Below are 24,139 nucleotides of genomic sequence, written 5' to 3'. Positions count from 1 at the left end.
AAGTGATGCATTAAATAGCAATAGTTTTCCAGTTTCAAAATCAGAGAAATTTACACATTTAACAACCTTAGAATCAAAAATTGCTTTAAGAAATAATTAATTTTCCAAAGTTTCAAGAGAACAACAAGCTAATTAATTTTCCAAAGTTTCAAGAGAAACAAGCCATTGATTTGGTATTTAGGTTCAGTTTAAGCATTACTCATACTAGCATATGACACTGACGTCAGATATAATAATATCATTACTACTGCAATAAAAAAAAAATAATTTTAGACATGTATCAAATGAATTGATGTGAGTAATAGAACTAAATAAAAATGGGTTTAAAATTTTGAAAACACTTGAATTACTTTAACTCATTACGCAAATAAAAACATGTTTTTTTTTTTTTTTAAGAGACTTTTTTTTGAACAAAATTTATCTAAATATATATATGAAGTTCATTCAATGAAGAAGTTAGTTATTCAAGTCTTCTTTTTTTTTCTACACAGAAATTTTTTGGTCAGTTAAGCACAGTTTTGATATTTTAGTAATGTAATAATAGTACAGTAGAACTCCAATTTTCCGAATTCCTACTATCCAAATACTGTATCTACTCGCGTATAAGTCGACCTCCCTACTTTTAGAAATAAAATCAGAAAAATCCGTGTATAAGTCGAGATTTTTACTTTTTGAAAAAAATCGGGAATGTTTTGCTGCTAATTTTCAATTCAAACAATTTAAAAGTTGCAACAGTAACAATAAAGATTAAGATAATTTGACAAAAAAAAAATTTAGTTTTAAATAGATATGAAATAATGCTGAAGTAAAATTTAAAATACAATTTGCAGAAAAACTGTACAAAAAGCTTTGACAAAAACAACAAACACAGAGACAGATCATGCCCTTAAGAGTTTTCACATAAAATAATTTTCTACAGTATTATAATACTTTGATTTAGCAATATAACCTAGAAGCCATACAATAGTGTAATACCAGTAAAAAAATGAAATAAGCAGCTATCGAAAGATTATAGCAAAACATGTTTCTGGGCGCATGAATTATTTGGCCTTGCATAAATTATTTATCCTTGTGTCCTTGTTACCAAAATCTGAGGTCGTAAAGTCTGCTGAAATTTTGCGAGTTTGACTGAAGACATATGTCCTGGCAAAAGGAGAAATCTGGTGGTCTTTTCAATTTCTCTGCAAGACTTTAAATTTGGCGCTTATCTTAAAATTTGGGCAGACTTTAAAACCTTATGCAGTCGAATTGCGATAACTTGAAGCTTATACAGTCGGACCCCGATTTAATGAATTCATTGGGACTAAAACGTTTTATACGTTAAATCAAGGTTATACGCAATACCGTAGTGCAATCTTTTTTTTGAGCAATCACGATTGCTTATTGTTCTCACTTGACTGTTTTGAATTCCTATGATTTTATTTTCCCCCCGCCTCCCACTGCAGCACCACAGTCGGCCGGCCGCATCACGATGCTGCTCCTCTAGCAAAAACCGTCTCCATGTTGCGTCAATATCATACACTTACACGCATACATACACAATTATTTAAACACTCATGCCTGCACACAAACACACATACACATAACCCCCCCCCCCACACACACACACAAACATACACGCCTACATACAAACACACACTCGGGATTGCGTAAAACATAATTTGAATTCAAGATGTCAAAGTTCAAACTATTATTATTTTTTTTAAATTGCACTTATTTTATCAAAAGCCCTAATAAGCAACTGCACAAAAATATCCATAATTAGAAAGTGTACACTTTTTGTTCAGCATTCCGCAACTTATTGTACACCAGTTAATTTGAAATTTTATTGTGCTGAGTAATAGATTTTGACAATTTTTTTTATACTTGACTCGAAATAGTTCTCTTTCAACTTTATGGAGAGAAGAAAATATTGTGTCATTTACAGCCTGCTGCATGAGATATGTTTTTAGTTTCCATTCCATGTAAATATTTAGAAAGTTTATTAGTTTCACTATCACTTTCTGCAACAGAATCGCTATTCTTTGGGTGCCCCTCGCCCATTAAAAATATCTGATTCCAAGAAAAGTCTTTTTCTGCTTCGGGCAAGATGGATATATCATTTGGAAAACAATTGGATATTTCTTAACTCAAATTAAGAAAAAAAAAAATTCGGCTGTTCAAATTTGTTAATTTGGGGTTTATTATTCGGTAAATAGAGTTTTTTGCCTTCATTTTAGTTGGAGGAAAAAGAAAAATCCGCTAAATTGGGAAATTTTTCTATAAGTAAAGGTTTGTTAAATCGAGGTCAGACTGTAACTCGAATATTCCTATATCTCGAAGTTTTCATCGGGTCCCATACTCTCGAGACTGTTGTGGAAACTTCCCATAACTTGAGCATTTTAGCCTGTCCCTTGCAGCTTTGAGTTATTGAGAGTTGACAGTATCTCAATAATAGGGGCACAAGGGCAAATAATTTTTGCATCAAAGAAATGTCTTAACATATTCTTTGGATTGCTGCCTATTTGAACATTTATTACATTACTCATGTGGTTCCCAGGTAAGAATAATATTCAGTTTTGAGACCAATTTCTGAAAATTTTAAAACCATCCATAAAGGTTCTTGATTTTATGGCACTCGCATTGATCACGTTTTCATTCAGCAAATGCCCCTTTTTTGACCAATATCACAGTTTGTCTGGTAAATAAATATTCATGACTGATGTGATGAAGTTACATGGGCACATGACTGAATAGATAAGAAATCGATTCACCATTATGAGTTCGTCGAATGGCTTCGGCTAATATCATAGAAATGTCTATGCACTGTAATAATAAAGAATTTTACATTAATAAAGTAAGTTAAGACAACATTAATATGATTAAATGATAAACAAATTTGCATTAAAAACAGTCACATACAGTTAGTGATGTAAAATACCTGGGTATTTATTTTTAGGGGTAAATATCCACGGTATATACCCGGTATTTATGTCAAAAATTTATATTCAACTAAAATACTTTTCTGTAAGTATTCCACTATATATATATATATATATATATATATATATATATATATATATATATATATATATATATATATATATATATATATATATATATAACCAACCATATACAAAACAATAAATTTTTGCCCAAAAATTGTATTTTGATTACATATTTAAAGAATTATTGTGTGAAACAACTTAGCAATCTAATATAATATTCACATTAAATGTGTTGGATATGCCTAATCAATGTATATAAAAAGCCATTCTACAAAAAGTAAAAAGAGAACCAAAGCAGATCGTGAAATTCTTCTCTCGCCTTCCGGCATCGAATGATAAGATGACGTCATTGGACTCTACAATGTTCTGGAAGCATTTGCACACGTCTCTTTCCGCACATGGAGGACAGATGACGACAATTTATACTAATCAGGGATAGCTGTACTTATAAGGATTCAGCCGTTGGCTCATTCTCTGATTCTAGCTTTTTTTTTTTTTTTTTTTTTTGACTCTCTGGCTTTATTAAGCCATCGAGTTCCCTGTTCGTATTTGTCAGAATGTATTAGCTGAGACTTAAGTTTTTTGATTGTCGATAGATATGATCTGATTGAATCTTCAAGCATTGTCTGAACTTAGTGTTCGTTGAGTATCTTGAATAGTTAGTATCAAGTATCTAGGAATGCAGATCATGAAATAGTTTTTGATACCATCTTTAGTAATAATAAATTGGGATTAGTAAACATAAATAAGATTGAATTTAGATACAGTATTAGGTGAAGCTTAATTTTGAATATGGCTTTGAGTTAGTAACTTTTTCTTTGATTTTAATTTATACAATCGTTAATTGTTAATAAACTTGTTATTGTTCATAATAGGACTTTTTCATCACTTAGTTTAAGATGATTCACGCAATAGAAAATGAATTTCTAATTGATAGTTTGGCTGCTCTACTTACGCATCCCACTTTGCTAATTGAATTATTATTATTATTAGTAAAACTTGGACTCTTACTACTCATGCAATATGCTGGAGAATTATAGCTCATCAATAAAGATAAAAATATTGTTGTGCAATAATACTATTGAATTTCCTGTTTGCTTCAGAAAAGCCTTCATTTAACATTCTCATTATGATTGTTATTAATATTACTGTTTAACGGCAAATTTTTTTAAAACAATGCATAAAAATTCTGAGCGCCAATGGAGTAGTACGCCAAAGTACATTATAACTTTGGGTAAATAAAAGTTTTTTTTCTGACGTCATATTATTATTATTTATTTTTATTTATTTATTTATTTATTTATTATTATTTTTTGCTTATTCTATCAATTTCAGTGACTAAAAGTAATACTTTTGACTGTAGGAAACAACCTCATTTTATTTATTTACGGTTGTTACGATTAACATCTAATACAAACAAATTCGTGAATTTTTGACACTTCATATTAACTAGTCACAAAGGAGTCTAGTGAGATATCCTAAAAATATGGAATCGTAAGGAATTTTTGTTAAGTCTATCTGTAATTATAATTCAAATTCATCATGAAATCAATCAAACAGTGAATAAAACAGCAGGTTCCTTACAGATTTAAAATTTGGAACACTATTGGTACCCGGAATTATTGGTATTCAGAATCGGGTAATAGCAAAATTTTGATCAAACCTCTACCTCAGTAATTCATTAGTTCTCATGTTTCTAATCTCATATAAACCTGTTACAATATTTCATCTAAAATAACTACTAAATAATAAAAGATGTTTATTAGTGACTTTAAATTACTTATGTGCCAAAAATTTTAAACAAAAACATTTTCAGTTTAATGGCCTTTCTCCTTTTTGGCATCGTATGATATTTAGTAACATGTGGTAATGTCATACAATGCCAAAACGAATCAAAACAGTAGGATGTCATACATGGGGTAACAACATCATGACCACATGAATGTATGACTTTTAGTAACAAAATACATTATGACAACTGAAATCATGCACAAAATTCTGTAAAAGCAGTCCTTGGAATCATCAAGTGTTGCAGAAAAAAAGAATTGTTAAAGAAAAGGAAAGGTTACCTGAATAGTAGAACATTCAGCCATATGAAGGTCCTGAGGTATGCTGTTTGTTACGACAACTGCATCAAATATTGCATTGTTGATTCGAGAAATCGCAGATCCGGAAAATATACCGTGAGTGATAACGGCATAAACTTTTTGAGCTCCAGCTTCAATGAGCCTAAAGAATTTACTTTTTTAAGAATAATTGTAAACAAGTCATACTAACTTAAGATAAGCTAAATATATTAGTCTTCAGAAATGAAGATTAAAATTGTTTTATTTCTCCCGCTTACATAATAATGGAAATAAAACTAGCAATAAGGGCTTACATGATAGGTAGTATGCAGTATAAATATAAAAAAAAAGAAAAAGTTTCAGGGATTTCTAGAAAAAAAAAAGGAAAAATTGCTTTTTTACAAATTAAAATGAAGTTTACTAGTTATATTTTGTTAGAAACATAAAAAATGTTTGAAATTAAAAACACCTATATGCAATCCATATAATGTTTTCATTTTAACAGCACCTAACTTTTAACCTATTGGAAAAAGCAGCCAGTAGCTTTATTTGTTCAAAACACCGAAAGTAATGCAAATTATTCTAATCATCATTCAACTGTTAATTTTAAAATGAAGTGGTTTTTAAAAGTTATTCAATGATATATTATTGCTATTATTTTGGACAGAAATTGGTCCCCCTCCAATAATAATAAAAAAAAAGTTACCTATCTGCAGCATGGCATATTGTTCCACAAGTGTCAGCCATATCATCTACTAATATTGCGGTACGATCGGTTACATCTCCAACGAGAATCATTTCGGATATTTCATTTACTTTCTTTCTTTCCTTGTGAATCAAAGCAAATGCCACCTTTAAATGATCAGCTAAAGCTGTGACTCTGAAAAAGAACATAGTGGTTTAAAACAGATGGTTTCAGAAAAGGCTTTTTCAGGGTTCATACACTTGTGGTTAAAAAAAATTCCCTGACTTTTCCAGGTTGTTTTTTAGAAAATTCCAGGTTACTCGCTGCATTCAAAATTAAATTAAAAAACAATATTTTCAAAATACTCAAAATTGTTTAAAGTATCAATGTGGAAGAACTAAAACTTTTCCCCTTAGTTAAAAAAAAAATCTTGGCTCCCCCCCCCCACCCCCCCTGCAAATGTTGAGGTTTTTTTTTTTTTTTTTTTACACTTTGTTCAAAATTCTTTTCATTCGTTTACTACTTGTTGAAAACAAAATACTTTCACCTTACTTTTGCGTTTCTTTGATGCCACTTGTCATGCATAATATTAGCATTTTGTTGTAATCACGCAGCAATATTTTAGCATCCGCTTATGGTTTACAATACTTCTTTTAAATTTCTTAGTAGCACAAAACATATTGAGCAAAATACAAAGATATTTTTCAGTTTAAAAATGATTAACTTGTTACATCGATGGGCATACCATATAATACATAATAACAAAAATCAACATCTGCCAATCATAGGCCAATGCCAAATTACTTAACACATAAATTACTTTTACAACCCAATTTGGTAGCAATATTGTCATTTAAAATAAGTGCGCAAAAACTACTTTTAGAAAATGTACGATAAATCAAAATGCATATTTAACTAGAATCTTAATTTAGTTGTTTCATAGCAGTTGTTGCAAACATCTCTCATATTTACTTATAGCAGTACATGACACGGACAACAACTATAGTATTTCAATTTAAAAATGACTTTTGTATATTTATTACATTCAAAGCTAAAGAGAGAGAAAAAGAAAAATATTTAAAAAACATATTTATAAGCAGTTTCTAATTAATTTATATAAAAACATTTATATAAAACACACAGAGAGGGTGGGGGGAGGAGATGTTGTGCAAAAATGTTTGATTATTTATTACTTTGGTTTAAAGAAAATCAATTTAAAAATGCCTTTTGAACATTTATTATTCAAAGCAAAAGTGAAAAAAAACCTTTAAAAAATGTTTATAAGCAGTTACAAAAAAAAAAAAAAAAATCAGAGGGGGGCAGGGGATATACTAGAAAAAATGTGAGATTCTTTTTTACATTGTTTTTTTTTTAAGGGGGGGGGGAGACTTTTTTTTTTTTTGAAATTGATTAGCTGATTTGAAAAGTAAAATACACGACCGAACTTATAGAAGTTGTTAAAATTTTCTCATCTTCTATCAATATTTGAAATTTTACTTTTAATACTTGAATTAATAGGTCTCCACTGCACAGACTAATACAATCTTGAAAAAAAAAAAAAATAAATAAATAAATAAAAATTCCTCAAGCTTTAAAAACTTTTTCAGTACTTAGACCTTTTAGGATTTTAAAAATCCTTAAGAAAGAAGCTAAAAATGTTTCAAAATTTTAATTCACAAATACTGAAGAATTTATTTATCAACATTTATATAAAAAGAGTATACACTGATTCTTCTCAGGATTAACATTATTTTTAACTTTATAAAGCAGCTCATTTTCAGGAGTAACATTTCATTGGCTGAACAAAACAATCATGAAAAACAAGGATATGGACTTGTTTTGTATGATGATTTACACAATACCTGCCTTGACCACATATTTGCATTTTATTTAACTTTGCTCAATGTTGATGTGTTACTTTTGATTAGTTCCAATATTGCCCAGTACCAGAGAAAACGTTCTTACTTATCAGTAGTATCTAGTAGATAATGTAATAAATAAACTATGTATATTTTGTTTTATAATTTAAATGAAATAGATGCAGGTATGCATGGCAGCCAGTAGATAAGGTGCTATAGAAACTACTTTTTCAAAAATAATTTTAAAGTGATGGATGCATTCATGTGTGGTAGAGATAATACTGCGCAAATACAGTTTTTTAAAAGATAAATTTTAATATTTTATGAACTCTTAAGACTCTTTTTCTACATATATTATTAAATTATAAGTAGAGGAATGTGGGACTCTCTCTTGACTAACTGTAGAAAGTATTTAAAATACAACTAAGCATAATAGTAAGCAAATAAATACTGCACCAAATATTGGCATGTCTAAATTAATATTTAAAATGCTAATAACAATAACTTGATCATTTAATCATGACAGAACTAATTTTTTACTGGCGACAAAATATCACAATATGAGTAATACTCATACTGTGATATTTAGTTATCACAATAGAATATGATAATACGAGACAATTTTTGAAAATGGCTTGTATTATCATATTCTTTGATGTTTAGAGGTAATTTTTTCTTGACTGAAGTAGACTAAATATGTTACTACATAGTTAAGATATAACTAGATAGGTGACGTTAAAAGTAGAGTAAATATTTCCCCATTCCACTTTGACCCGCTATTTCATTTTCCCCCACATTCCCTTACATCTTAATTTTATTCGAAACGTGAAATAATCACGAAATAAGAGATAAAATGAGCTAATTTAAAATAACATAGGTGAAAATAACCTCTACTTTTTAAAATTGTTGAAAAATTTACAGGATGCAAAAAGATTAATTTATAGCACAGCACGCAATTTTCGGCGAATATACAAATACAAATACAAAAGTGACGATCAGCAACAGGCTCTGGGCCCAGCTAGACTGGTCCTAGATATAAGCAATTCTTTACACCCCTTTCACTTATATGCTTCTTTTTAGCTTTCAATGTCAAAAAATGAAAGTAACTGCTATTTTTTCCTTGTATAATAAATGTTTTTGGATAATAAAATCGCATTTTTGGCACAGTTTGGTGCAAAAATCGCGAATTTGGCCGTTTTGCATCAAAATTAGAAAATTGGCCCAGTTTGGCACAGATTTTTCACCCCTGCATATTAAAGGATGTTTACATTAAAATTAAATATTTTCTTTTCTAGAGAAAAATTAACTTTTAAAAATGCATAAGTTATTGCACATTTTGTGTTATTTTCAATAGTTTACATTGAGATAAACACCCAATTCTGTTTTTGGAAATTTATGTCTACTTCCATTGTGCAACGACCAAACATGGCGACTAAATGAAAAGTTTAAGATAATAGGTAGATTTTTGAATTTGTAGCATAAAAGTAGCAATAAATAATTAATAATCCTTAAAAAACTGAAATAAAGACAAAATAGAGTTTTTAGCACATAAGCTTCATATCAATTAGAATAAAATAATATTTTGGAAGATAAAATTTTGCATTTTTCAAAAAAATAATTAAGAAAAATTCGAAAACGAAAGCCAAGTTTTATGTTACTTTCAATAATTTGCATTGCAATAAACATTCAATTTCATTTTTGGAAACTTAGGCACTTGAAGAGTCTTGTATACCTCCTTATTGGGAATGACCAAATATGGCGGCTAATGTCAAAAAATACGAATAAATCAAATTTTTTTGAATTTGTAGAATGAAAACAATTTTAAAATAATAAATCTTCATGAAACTAAAATTCAGTTGAAAAGTTTTTAACATATCTAGGGGTCTGTCCAGGATTTTTCACAGGGTCCGTCTTTTGTGAAAAATGAATTAATTTTTTGAAAAATCAAAAAATTTTGCAAAAAAAAGAAAAAAATTTTTTTTTTCTTGTTAAAACGAAATTTTAGAACTTAGAGATATGGCACAAACTGCATCAATTAAAACTTAAAGTTGAGTGTTTTCCTCTTCTATGTCGAGAAAATCATTCTGGATTTTTTTCTGACATTTGACGGGGGGGGGGGGGGGGTAAGTATCAGTATCTTTCAAGTATCAATATTTATCTACCATTCTACATTATGTTAAATTATACTAGATATATTTCTGTACAGTATTTAAAATAATTGTAACAAAAATATAAATAAATAAAATAAAATTCAGAATAGGGTTCAGCATTCAACTTTTTGACCCAAGACACTCTTAAAAAGCACAGAATTTCGTTTAAAACTTATAAATTCCGTGATTTTAACAAAAATAAAAAGATATTTCAATTGTTTACCTCTTAACAAAGCGTAATAATCATAAAAAATTCGAAAAATCGGATTCCCATATCAGATGCAAAGAGATCGCAATTCTCAAAGTGAAGGCATCAAAAGTAGAAAAACGGCTGGTAAAAGAAATATTTTTGATAAAATTATTTTAAAATTGCATTTTAGAGTCCTATGATAACCATTTCATTAATATCTGTGGACACAGTTGACCCAAAAAATAAAATAAAATAAACCATCTATTCAGCATTTTCATTTTTGACTCATGAATGGAATTTTGCTTTAAAAACTTGAAATGAGAGTTCTAACAGAAATAAAGAGACTTTTCATTTATTTGAATCCTAATAAAGCGAAGTTAGCTTGAAAAAAGAACAAAATATGATTCTCATATTGGATGTTAAAAGATTGCATATTTCAAAATGTAGACACCTAAAGAAAAAAAATAGGTAATTAAAAGAGTTTATTTTAAGGTAATCATCCTTGTTAGCATCGAAAAATCAAAACCCATACATAATTTTCTCCCAAAATAACAATTAAACATGGCACCGCACCGTAAAAACGCAAATATTGACAAGCTGGCAAAATGATGAGAATATTTTCTAATCAAGTCATTATAAAGGTTCAACGCCAGACGCTAAGTGGTGATAATTTCGAAGTTGGTAACCCTATCTGAAGCGATCATATTTTTTCCTCACCCTTACTATCCCTTTGCAGTTCTAAGTTCATTTCACAGATATATATTATTATTGTTTGTTAAATCATGAGCAGAGAAAAGTACTTACCAATGCCTTTTCAGAAAAGTTTACAACAACACCGCTGCTAATTAGCTGTGATAAAACAAACAACCATTATAAAATACACCGCCTGCTCAGTTATTCCATCTGGAGCTTTAGGGCGGTAACTTACTACAAAACAACCATTATATTTATTTGGCAGTAGCAATTATTTATCGCTTGCAGGAGCATCACAAGAGCGCTTTTTTTTTTTTTTCAAAATTAGCCGATTTTGCATAAGCTGACCCCTCTAATTTGACTTAAAAAAAGGTTCCAAAAATTATCGGTTTATACACAGAAATATGCGGTTTATACACAGAAATATGCAGACAATTTGTGACAGATCCGATCTTGTTTATCAGAATTTTGTGAAGGGTCCGTTTTGTTTGATCGGGATTTTGTGAAAGGTCCGTTTTGTTTGATCGGGATTTTGTGAAAGGTCCGTTTTGGTTGATCGGATTTTTGTGAAGGGTTCGTTAACGGACCCAAATATCCTCTGGCCAGACCCCTGATATCTCCAAGGCAATGAGGATAAAATTAAGTTTTACAAACAAAATTTCTCATTTCTCAAGAAAATTATTTAAAATAATAATAATAATTAAAAAAAAAAACAATTTGCAGTACATTGTGCCATTTTCATTAGTTTGCAGTTAACGAAAACATTCAGTTATGCTTTGTTTTTGGAAACTTTGGCATTGAAGCATCGAGTCGACTTCCATCTTGTGAATGACCAAAGATGGCGCCTACGTTTCACATGTAGCTGAAAAAACTTTCTGATCAAAAAACGATTTGTCTCAAAATTTGTACTATATTTTCCAGGAAACATCAATAAAAATGAAGATTAGACCTCATGGTACAAAATTCCCTTGGGAAAAATTGAAGAAAAAAAAAAAAAAATTTGGGGGCAAATTTGGAAAACTCCCTTTCTTTTTCCCTGACATTTTTAACAATCATTTTCCCTGACAATTCCAGGTTTTCCCGGAGCATACGAACCCTGATTTCTCTTTCTCAGAAGTCCCTGATTGCATACAAAATTTTCAAATATCTTAGAAGCATCGAAAAGTGCTCTTCTAAATATTTTTTTTAATTGAATATTTTTACCTTTTAGCTCCCCCAGCATCTGGGGACACAATAATACTGTTTCTCCATTCAGGAATATTTTCTTGAATCCACTTTATTACTGCTGGTTCAGCGTACAGATTGTCCACAGGAATATCAAAAAAGCCCTGTGATTTAAACAAGTTGGAAATCAATAATGCAAATAATGTTATTAACCTAAAAATAGACAATAGAATTTAAATAGGCTAGGACAGAAGTTCTCCACCTTTTACGACACTGCTTAGAAGCCATCATTGCTAGATACTTATTTTATTAAATTCAAAGTTACCATCTGTTTTTTAGAAATCAATTCCTGAAAATTTGGCTCCATATTTGGAATAATTATTTTTAATATTTAGCGAAGATGATCCATTTTTTGAAGGGTTCAGAACATACTTTGTATCCACACATTGAGCATAATAATGAGCCATAGTTATCAGCTTTGTGGGCCTGATATAGCCCACAGGTCGGGCCTCATGGGCATAGTAGCTTTAGTATTGCCATGCCTTAGATGCTGCTTAATAGAGGATATGGGATCAATTCTGCTCAAACTGTTTCTAATACTGAGGCTTATTTATATTTGGTAAAAATTGTTTCATTTCAGAAGTTATGTCATGGATACAAAAATATATGGATTGAGACATATGACCTACTTCCCACCCCAGCAGTACAACAATGTTGAACTGTAATTGGAGCAAGCCTAACCTTTTTTTTTTTTTTTTTAATTTACACCCACCAACGTTCTCTCAGACGTAAGGTGCCTTGCAATCCAATACAACAGAGATGCAGTAGCAGAGCGGGAAAGCTCCCTCGAGACGACATCCTTCAGCACGTCGAGAAGAACGGGGCAATCAAAAAGATGCTTCCCTGTCATTTGCTTAGTCCCTTCACATAGTGGGCACAGCGGGGATCTGGTCAGTCCGATTTTAAAAGATGGGCTTGTAAGTAGTCGTGACCAGTAATGAGACGAAAAGATGTAACCCCTTCAACTGTAGGGAGAAAGGAAAATTTCAGTCTTGTTTGGTCTTGAAGAAGACACGCCCAAAATTTTCCACTGGCAATGCCACGGAGCGATGAAATTCTTTCGAGCCTAATTTTGCTCCCAAGATTTCACTTGGCGTTTTGAAGATGGATCGGGAGGCAAGGTGGATTTAATGTTGAAGCCTCTTTAGCCAACAAGTCGGCTTGCTCGTTGCCATGGATGCCGCAGTAAGCCTAACCTGGCAGCATTGTGAAGGCTGTGCAGATCCCAATCTCAGCATTAAGATGCTGCCAGGTCAGCTTTGCTCCAACTATAGATTTGAACAAAGATGCAGATTTTATGAAATGGGAATTAATTGTGCGAAGGAAAAATGAAATACCTGTATTTGTGAGGCATGTAGATCCATAGTTATAATGTGATCAGCTCCAGCCACGGTGAGCATGTTAGCAACAAGTTTTGCAGTGATGGGTGCTCTGCTCTGTGAGGACATAACATTTTTATACTAAAAGAAGACACAAAATTGGTTGCATAACAGTATTTTAATCAACAATCAGATCATTTATTTTTCAAGAATGAATATCAAATCTACTAACTTATGAAATTTCTATTGAAAAATTATAGTTTAAAAAACTAAAAAAACACGCTTTCATAGCAAAATGAACTAAAAAGTGAAAAAAAATCACTTAATTTTAATGTAATACAAAAAAGTGTGGGGGGCTTCTTATCAGTTGTCTTGAATTTCTTCCCTTTGTTGTCCAAGCAAAAATGTAAATAGACAGCATCTCACGCTTTTTTGTATTACATTAAAATTAAGTGATTGGTCAACTACTATCATCCAAAGATTTTTTTCACTTTTTAGTTCATTTTGCTACGAAAGCATGTTTTTTTAGTTTTTTAAACTATTATTTTATTTTTCTCTTTTTTAGTCTTATGTTGGAGAATTATCAGGCGACGAAATTATTTATAAAACGAGTGTGAGGTAATGTCTTAAAATTAAGACAAGGGCACCCCGATGGGGAGCTACTGTGAGTCATCGATGTATGTTTGCGGAAATCATATTTATATTACTTTGAAAATTTGAGATGCATTTGAATAGAAGTTTTGTTCAACAAGGTCTGATCAGCAATGGATTTCCAATTGAAGGCTCACCTAAATTTTGGCATGAAATTAGTTAAAAACAATTATATTTCATGTTCTAATTACCTTGGAACATTGGAACAAATTTTGTCTGATGCAGAAAAATTAAAGCTTTTTGTAGATATTTTTAAATAATTTTTGCAAGCACTTTTTTTATGTATTTTTAAAAATTTTTCCTTTTCACATTGTTGGATTTATGCCAAAATATTGATTAAAATTGGAGGAAACTAACAATTAAAAGAGTTAATTAATTAATGTGATTATAGAATATTGCATTGTCATCGGGTCTGAGGTTGCATGCCAAATTTCAAAAGAATCCGATCGCAGCAAGTGAGCGAAATTTGAGCTGCAAGATTACGTTACAAGATACATACATACAGGTGAAGCTAATAAAAGCGTGTTAAAAAATTGGGTTGATTGATCAATTCTTTTAATTAAGAGTACCGTTTGTCCACCTTTTTTAACTAATAAGCCAGTAAAAATTTACAAAAAAAAAAAAACACTATGCACTTAAGAACTTGTTACATAAATTCATTGCAACATTTTTAGTATAATTTATTTACAACAACATTTATGCAAAGAAAAGTAATTATTGTAATTATTACACATAAATAAGTAAGCAGTTGAAGAAAAATCACAAAAATACATAAGTAATCATAAAATTAATGCAAAAATATCTCATAAAAGATTTAATTTCTGATTTTTATTATTCACTTATTCAATTTAAATAAAAGAAAATAGTTTAGCTTGGACATATAAAGATCTCTGAGGATTTCTGCAGACCAGCAATTTAGAATCTGATTTACAGTTTTGAATAAATCCTTTCTGCATTAAAAGCAATAATTAATTGTTAGTAACAATAACATTATATGTAATAGATGGATGACATTGGAAGTTACAAAGCAAAAGAAGATACCTAAAGAATCTAATTAATAACTTTAATGAATGTCTTCTAAAACAGCGTTTTTCAATCTTTTTGTACCTGCGGGTCGACAAAAGCTCTTGAAAAAAATTGTGGACCGATGAGATTTAAATTTTTTACTTTTTTTTTTTTTTTTTTCAAACTTTTGACTCTCGGACCAGACATTAAAAACTTTTGAACACTTGTTAAAGCGTTTGTTTTTCTTTACAAAGTAATAATAAATAAATAAATAAATAAATGCTTCCTGGTTCAACTCAAGAAAGAGCTCTTTTCTTTTAATGTAAAAATAAGTAATTATAATGATCATTCAAAAACAAATAAATATTTGTGATAAAACAGAGAAATATGAAAATATATGTAGAAAATTTTGCACCGGTTATTGTTACATATTATTATCATTTTTTTAAATTAATTTACTTAAGAAATTTCTTTTAACGTAAAAAGAAAAAATGGCTGAGGACCAGTCAATTTTCTCTGCAAACAGGTACCAGTTTGTCGGACCACCGGTCAAGAATTATTGTTTTAAATAAACATGGATGCAAGCCATGATTAAAATCAATGATAAAAGACAATCTAATTATTGTATTACCTTATCCTTTTTGTCTTGCCTAGAATATGGGAAAAGAGGTATGACAGCAGTGACTCTAGATGCAGAAGCAATCTTGCACGCATTGATCATGATCAGCAACTCCATCAGGTTATCATTCACTTCTCCGCAGGCACTCTGAATGATGTACACGTCTTCTCCTCGCACCGATTCTTTAATTTCAACACTGAAATTTATTTTTGAATAAAGATGCCAATTCCTCACACATAGGCACATTAATTAGTACTCAAATTAAGAAAGTTTGGGTTTAATGCAACTGAAATCTAGTGACAGCACAAGGCAACATTTTCTTCCTGACCAAAACCAAATCTCAACAACTAATAATTGCATAATACAGCAGAACCTCCTTTATCCGGATAAAATTTGAAGAATTTAAAAATATATACATTTACTCAACAATGATTCTAAATTACAATTGCAAGAATGAAACTATCAATTCGGGTGGCAACCGCCCCCCGAATTGCCACCAGCTACTCTCGACAGCTACTTAAGATTCATTTATTTATTTTATTTTGATTTATGAACCAAAACCAGAAATTGTTTTAAAAAGCAGAAATGGGTGATTCTCAAAAAAATGAGCCTCTTAAGGGCACTTTTTAATTTAATAGAATATAATTTTTTTACACACTTTTTTAAAAAATACATTCTAAAGTATATGAAAACAATATTTTATAATTTTTACAGTAATTTTTTTATTATCTATGATTTAAAAAATATTATAAGACTTTTAAATTTTAAATAATACAGACATAGGAGCAAATTTTAATGTTTATTATTTAAATTCCTTGTCATATTTGGTCAAGATTTTTATCTAAATTTGTAAGGTCTATGTATCACTTAAACAAAAAAACAAATTGCATTTGAAAGCTAACTATCATTAGAAAAAATGATTCAAAAAAATCTCTAACCAAAATGTGCCATGCATTACTTTTAAGAGTAGTTTGTTTTTGTATGAACTTCATAGCAATGAAATAAACAAAATGCATCTTGGTACAAAAGACATTTATGTAATGCTTCAAAAATATGTTTTAGGATAAACATAAATTAAATCAAACATGTAAGAACTACAACGTTTTTGTCCCGTGCATTGCCATCATCTTATGGTTCACTCAGGGTCACATTGTCCCTATGTGCAAGGTCGCGCGGCGCCAGAGGCAAAAAAGCCATCCTCTACCGTTCAAAAATGCCTCAAATGGGGAGAAAAAATCTCGAACCAAAAAATTGAATTAAATTTTTCATAAAATCTAATGGTGGTGGTAAAATTATACTGCTTATTAAAACAAGCAATGCATCTTGTTGTCTATCTGAAAGGAAATATTATTGCATTGTGTTCAAACATGCTATTTAAAAGTGCAATTTTTTACACTGAAAACACTTGATGCTAATTAATGGATACACTGCTGCTTAATTCATTAGCATTTATCTTCCTAATTTTGAGCCATGAATGCTATTTTGGTATGTCTATATAGTACGAGGTTGAGCCCAGGGGCAACATTAAATATGAATTACCACAGTACGAAACTGAACACATATTGGCTAACATAAAAAGTGGTCATAAAATGGGTTTAACATTTAGAAAACTTGACAAAAAATTTTTAATTTATTTTTTAAATAAGTTATCATACAAAACTTCTTGATACTTATGTTTTTATACCTTTTAGTAAAGTTTAAATATATGATTTTAGGAATCCGGTAGAGCAGGGTACAGAATAGGGAACCCCGCTCTGCTATGCCATCTAGGGCTTCCAGAGAACAGACCTTTCGGCCGGGGCCCCCTTACCCATCGGTAGAGCAGGGTATCATCTAACTCAGTTTCGTGCTCTTTTGCAAGTACAGCTAAGAAATTTTTTTGCCCATTGTTTTACGAAAATAAATCTCTTTCCACCTGAGACATTATAAAAAAAATCTGTCTCGACTAGCTGAGTTGATTGTAATAGTTGAAAAATAATTGAAATAACAAAGTTATGTATGAGAACACTTTTCAGATCTTGCTCTTCAAAATCACCCTTACAACTTAAAAAATTTCTCGATGTGATAATTAATCTGTCTGTATTATGTTGCGTGTAATTTCTTTTGTTTCATGGTAAAAATTTTACTCATAATTGAAACATTTTAATTTTCGTTTTCAAAATCCAATCCAGATAATATAGAGCTAACAGTACACAGAAAAATATTTATCATCAAATCTTGTGTTAGAACCACAACCTGTCCTCTTTCTCTGGCCATTTCCATGTGTTAGAAAGAGCTTTGACCATAACATTTACTTCAAATTCATCATCCTTAATGGCAATAATTCCTCCTGGGAAAATATTGGGAGTCGTAAGTCACTAACACGCAATTCCCTACAATGATATCAGAAGTTGGAGTTTGATTGAATTGTTGGAATTTGATTGAATTATGGTATTAACGTAGGGGTTGATTTGGCACTGATTTGATAACATGGCATATTTTCATGCTAGGAATAGGGTCAGTTTCTTCCCACACCTTGTCACTTCTTGGAATTTCTTTATCCTCAATTAAAATGACAGTGGTACTTGTTATTAGTCCCCTTACAACACGTGCAAAATCATTGGCATTCTGAACTATGACTGCAGATTGGCCCCTTGCACATCACTGCTGTTCTCATTAGAGAATTTGATCTCCCGCCAATTCCATCAACAATACCTTTGCCATGTCATATTGGCTGTGTATTTCCAGACAATAGTCTTCCTATACTTTTCACTTAGTTATGTCAATAATTTGGCCATGAATCAGTGTTTGAACTCTGATGTTGGTCTATCAGTCCAAATAACTTCTTCAACATTAATCGTGTCAGGTGAATTTGGTTTCAATTCATGTTCATATATAGATGTTCCATAAACACCTTGACCGCGTTCTTCTCCCTTTTTTGGATCTGAGCATATGAGGTGTGTCTTACATTCACCACAATGTATTGAAGCACCTTTAAATAAAGTCACGTTGCCATGAGACCAAAGTGCACTTCGAATCTCATTCTGATACTCTCAGCAGTAATTCATTGCGAGGTCAAGTTGTAGTATTCTCACATAAGGATTTTCCTTATTTTTGGAACAATTTTCAGCCTGAAATCTTTTGACATTCATATGTGAGCTGATATATGGAATGTATTCCTGAGATGATCAAGGAGTTCTCCAGTAGATCCACTTTTCATTGAACATATCAATCTTTTGTTTTCTGCTGTCTCCTACTCTTTCCATGTAACTTCTTTGGCCAACTCAATGTTTGAATATGTAAATCTTTTGGCCATGCTGCATACCTCACACTTTCCATTCCGACAGTCAGAATTTACAACATCATCACAGAGATTAGCTTTCCAAAAATCAGGACTGCATTCAATTTTCAATGTTGACAGTTGCGAGAAAAAATTTTCACACACCATACACTTGCATTGATCTGCTGGTATTGCTTTGCTGCACATAAAAGCAAAACATTTTTTGGTTGCAATTTACAAAATGTAGAAAATTTATCACAAGACAATTTAAAAATATATTTTGGATTATTATATCAATATAAAACACTGATTATTTTAGTAAACTTATTGTTTATTAACTGCAAATTAAATATTATAATTTCTTGTCCCGTGCGTTATGTCCTGTGTGTTACTCTACATAATAGTAAAACAGCACTCTTTTATAAGATAAGAGGTTGTTCATTTGTCAAAAAATATCCTTAAATAGTGTTTTAAATTTCAAACAATTTCCAGGGAGAGATTCCAAGCTGTACTTTCCAAATGTCTCAACATACATAGCTTAAAATAGCGGTTTTTAAATTAAAAAAAAAATTTTGGAACAAGTCTTGAATTCTTACCATTCATTTAACATCATCAAAGATATCCTGAAATATGTTTCTATGACTTTCCCAAAAAGTTTTAGAAAAGAGGATCTGAACCTTTCTCATTTCATTAACACGCATCACAAATCACCATTTGGTGATTTGTGATGCGTGTTTATTATCTTTGAAGATAATCTAAAATTATGTTTTCAAAACAAATTTGGGAACTGATGTGATATACCCCACCCTTGGCGACTTTTTCCTGTTGGCGCCAAGAAAGCGTCGCCAAGAAAACAATGTATGACGATATATGTCATACATCGTTCTTAGCGATGCTTTTTTAGCGCCAACAGGAAAAAATCAGATAAAAAAACATGATCAAAGCACTTCAGAACACAATATATATAAAAACAACATAAAATCACAACAAAAAACATCACGAATATATGCTTCAAAAATGTACAGGGCCGGGGGTTTTTGTAAACATATTAAAATACAATGAAATAAATTATTGTATTAATTACAAGTCGAAATTAATGCATTAATTTTTTTTTCATCATTTCTCCGGGATACGAGCCCTCGGTCTCATAGTACTTTCGTAATGAGACCTCGGCTCGCCGGCCCTGCCTCGGTCTCATTACGAAAGTACTATGAGACCTCTGGCTCGCCAGGTTATCCCTCCGACTGTTAATATACATTACAGTCGGAGTATGGTCACAGTTATGTATATTTTCATGGAGACACCCAAGGGTGGCTCCTTCCGTTCAGTGTACAATAATGACTGTTTTAAGTGTGAAATATGCACCATTATTGTGCAGATTTATTAATAAAATTCAGCATTTTTAAGAGTACAACCGAAAGAACTTTCAATTGTTAACATAAAATTCAGTACCTAAAGGAGGCAAGTTAATAGAATATCTAAATAATTCGTGGCATCGATAAGAATTAACTTTTAGAACAAAATAACCGTACTATTTCTGTAAAATTAATTTACATACAGTAAAAATAAAGTTAAAAACTACAAGAACCCCTCAAGGATTTGTAAAAACAAAGAATTTTGGAAGTGAGAGGTTTTTTTTGAATTCTAAAATAAAGAACTTACCTTTTTATATGGTATAAATATTCACACTCAGTCTAAAACAATACATCATATGACAATGGCACGTTACAGATACACACCACGTTGGAGTTAACTTTTAATTAACCTTCAAGTTTGAAGAAACTGGCATTTTCTAATGTTTTTACTTCAAAACACAACTACTGAATTTAAACTAACACAAAATAAGCATTCCTGTAAGGTATATTGCACGAAACAACACCACGTATCTCTCCTGCGTGAAACCCAAACAACCCAAGTAAACAAGTTTGAACAGATCTGTAAGATTGCCTTCGGGTTGCTAAACACAGGTTTGTTTGGGCAGGGATGCCATGCATAAAAAATTATCGCCTCATTGGCGAGAAAAATATTTTAACTTTGTGCAAAAAAATCGAATGTCGTCAAATGGGGGGTATATCACGTCTGTACCCAAATTTGTAAGGATGAAAAACTTTTGACTTTACAAAAGATAACCTAACATTGACTTCATTTTTGAAAAAATAATTTGAGAGCGCTAACTCTAACCTCTCTTTTCCTTAATTTGACTACAAATGCCTGAAAATGCAAATTTTGATGTGAATGTTGAAAATTTCTTCTGAGATGGGCTGCGAAACTTCTCCTCTAACCATCTCTAACACCACCAAAAATTGAATAAAACTGCATTTTTAAGGCTTCAATTTGAAAAAACTTCCGAGGGGTATGGCTCAATCCTCTCATCTCAGTCTTTTGTCTTATTCAAAGACACCATAAAATGTTTTAGGACTTATAACTTTTAGTATCTATCTTTTGTTCAAAGCCAATACATTTCATAAATTCACTCATTTCTTTGAATTTTTGTATACGAAATTAAAGCAAGATGGGTAAGGGCGGCAGCATCAAGTTATTGCCTGGCCTCTAAAACTGGCACTGGGCAAAGGGGCAACTAAAAACCACCATCTTGTCGTACCTTGGCTTGCCCGACCCTAACTTTAATCCTGACTACACTCATGCGACTGAGCGCTTTTTGAAATTAAAAAAAAATAACAAAAAAAAAATTAATTTGAATTTTGACATCTTGAATTCAAATTATGTTTTTCGCAATCACAAATGTGTGTATGTAGGCGTGTTTGTTTGTGTGTGGGGGTATGTGTGTTTGCGTGTAAGGGTATGTGTATGTGTGTGTAGGCATGTGTGTTTATCTGTGTGCTGGCATAAGTGTGTGGGTAGTTGTGTATATGAATGTGTGTATGTGTGTGGGGGGGTATGTGTGTGTAGGCATATGTGTTTGTGTCAGTGTGCAGGCATGATTGTGTGGGTAGTTGTGTGTATGTGTATGTGTGCGTGTGTGTGTATTTGTGTATGTATGCACGTGTGTGTAGGACATGGATGCAACCTGGAGACGGCTTTCGCTATAGAAGCAGCATCGTGAGGAGCCGGTCGACGGCGACAGGGTGCGGAGGGTGGCAGTGGGAAAATAAAAAGATAGGACATCAAAACAGTCAAATGAGAACAATAAGCAATCGTGATTGCTCAAAAAAAAACAGTGGGGAGTGAAGAGCTAGTGTTAATTAAATCATCTAAATTGAAATATTGTTGGATTGTTGGCCAGCCTTGCCTTCAAAAATTTACAATGTGGCTCTTGAGCAAAAGGACCCCAGGCTCAGACCCAATCCCCTGCTTCTTTTCTTTTCATAAATTTGGCAGGTCTGCTATCCGATAAATTATTAAGTGATTGTTGACCAATGAGTACTTCATGTTAAGCAATTTTGCATTATTTAGGTTTGACTGAATTACGATTTGATGAGGAAAATGTGAAATATAACACCTAAAAGCATGAATATTAAAAGCTTGAGAGGAATTAAATTTTACTAACGCACATTTGAATGCAAATTGATGAGAAAAAAAATGTGTCTTCCTTTTCATAAATCAAACATCAGCAACGTCATACAAAGATATTTAAAAGTCACATTTGAATAAATTGTCTTAAAAAATATACAAAAAACCGAATTGGTTGGAAAATTGAATTCATAGTAGGTATCTTTAAATTAAGACGAGGGGTAGTTCCCTTCCGCCCCCTTAAATATACCATTGACCCTTTCCAATCTTTAAAAGCAAATGAGAATTTAGCAAAACAAAACAAAACAGATTTTCATTGAACTGGGAACACAATTGCGTCTTAATTTTTTTTTTTTTTACATTTGAAAGTTAAATGGGATTAAATTAAGGAAGTTTCCATCGCATACCTTGTTTCTTGATTGCTAAATTTTTTCAGCACTGCTCTTCCTAATGGTATTCCTAAACGATCAACGACTTTCCGGGCTAACTCAGGATGAGATGTTCCGCTAAATACTTTAATATTTGGCATTATGCTTCTTGCTTCTGAAAAGGGAAAAAGAATGAGATCTTAAATTGCCCTTTACAAAACCACAGAGAGCAACTAAAAATAAAACGAAAACAATAGTAAAAAGTAAACAGACAGAAAACGCTGGCCGGTTGTATAACACTACAGTTACAGTTGAGCATTATCGGCTGAGTTTATTTCTAGAGTTCATCAACCTCTGAGGCCTAGAGCTTGGGGTGGCTTTGACGTTTTCATATAGGGACTCTAGCTTTGGCCGGGGTATATGAAAAGGAGCTCTAAGCCGGGGCAATCGCGCCAACTTGATGATTTTTACAACTGATATTTTTTTTCTACGATTTTTAGAACAAGTTTTACTTTGTTCAATGCTTTATATTGAACGTATGGGGTTCCATTATAAATGCTAAACGAGGACAAACGGGGCATACCTAGAGTCCCTAAATGAACGTTTTCATATAGGGACTCTAGGCATACTGAGAGACAATAGGCCAAGGTCATTACCGCACTAGAGTACTCTAGTACGGTGATGCCTAGGTTACGTTTCCCCATAAAACTATGTAAACAATAGCACTACTCCAAGTGCCAGAGCCCCAAGTTTCTTGCTATTGACTGACACGACTTTTCTTATTGGCCCTGGGGATGAATCACACGAAATGGGAAGATTGGGCGCCGGGAACATTGGGCGCCGAGCGTTTTGGGCGCAGAGCATTTTAGGCACAGGGAACTTTGGGCGCCGAACACTTTGGGTGCCGGGAACTTTGGACGTCAAGCACTTTAGGCGGAGAGAACTTTGGACGACAAGCACTTTGGGCGCCAGGAACATTGAGCACACTGTGCTCGGCGACCAATGTTCCCGGTGCCTAATCTTCCTAGACATAATAGGGGATTCGGGATTTCTCCATCGTAAATTTTTCAAAACTGATGATGTCCTAAGAACCCAATTTTAATTTATTTCTGGTGTTTAAACAAAAGGGGGGGGGTCTGGCGGGTGCGGGGCTCTTTTGGGATTTTTCAAAATTGAAGTCTTATAGGCTCAATTTCAAGCTTTGTTTTGCAAGACTAGAGAAGGGGGTAGATAGGGGACAGGAATGAAGATATTCCTCGAAATTTTTATGATCTTTTTAGAATGATCCTATTTTTGGGGGGGGGGGGTTATTAAAAGTTCTTTAGACGCCAATTGATAGTAACACCAGTGAAGTGATTAATTTTAGTAAATGAATGGCTAAATGTGTTTAAAAAAAACCATTGTTTTTTTGTTTTTTTTTGAGCAATCACGATTGCTTTTGACTGTTTTGATGTGCTATCATTTTATTTTCCCACCGCCACCCGCCGCATCACCATCACCATCGACCCACCATCGACCGGCTCGTCCTCACGATGCTGCTCCTATTGCGAAAGCCGTCTCCAGGTTGCATACATGTCCTACACAAACGCGCAT

General features: G+C 32.1%; 1 protein-coding gene across 2 annotated transcripts; it reads right to left on the bottom strand.

The window, feature by feature from the left end:
- Window positions 1-1,696: 1,696 nt before the first annotated feature.
- LOC129234391 (ribose-phosphate pyrophosphokinase 2-like) lies at window positions 1,697-22,711 on the bottom strand. 2 transcript variants are annotated; one of them, XM_054868385.1, is made up of 7 exons: window positions 22,586-22,711; window positions 15,461-15,644; window positions 13,192-13,314; window positions 11,834-11,958; window positions 5,760-5,933; window positions 5,057-5,216; window positions 1,697-2,805 (listed from the first exon to the last, which is right to left on the bottom strand). In XM_054868385.1, the coding sequence occupies exons 1-7, from the start codon at window positions 22,705-22,707 to the stop codon at window positions 2,713-2,715; spliced, it is 981 nt and encodes a 326-aa protein (XP_054724360.1). In that variant the 5' UTR covers window positions 22,708-22,711; the 3' UTR covers window positions 1,697-2,712. The 2 variants fall into 2 exon arrangements, with proteins under 2 accessions (XP_054724360.1, XP_054724361.1); XM_054868386.1 differs by having other exon boundaries at window positions 13,192-13,290.
- Window positions 22,712-24,139: the final 1,428 nt, after the last annotated feature.

This window comes from Uloborus diversus, chromosome 1 (assembly GCF_026930045.1).
Source record: "Uloborus diversus isolate 005 chromosome 1, Udiv.v.3.1, whole genome shotgun sequence".
Taxonomy (NCBI): Eukaryota; Metazoa; Arthropoda; class Arachnida; order Araneae; family Uloboridae; genus Uloborus; species Uloborus diversus.
Note: the sequence above shows the minus strand (reverse complement) of the source record. Positions and strands in the feature narration are given on the sequence as shown.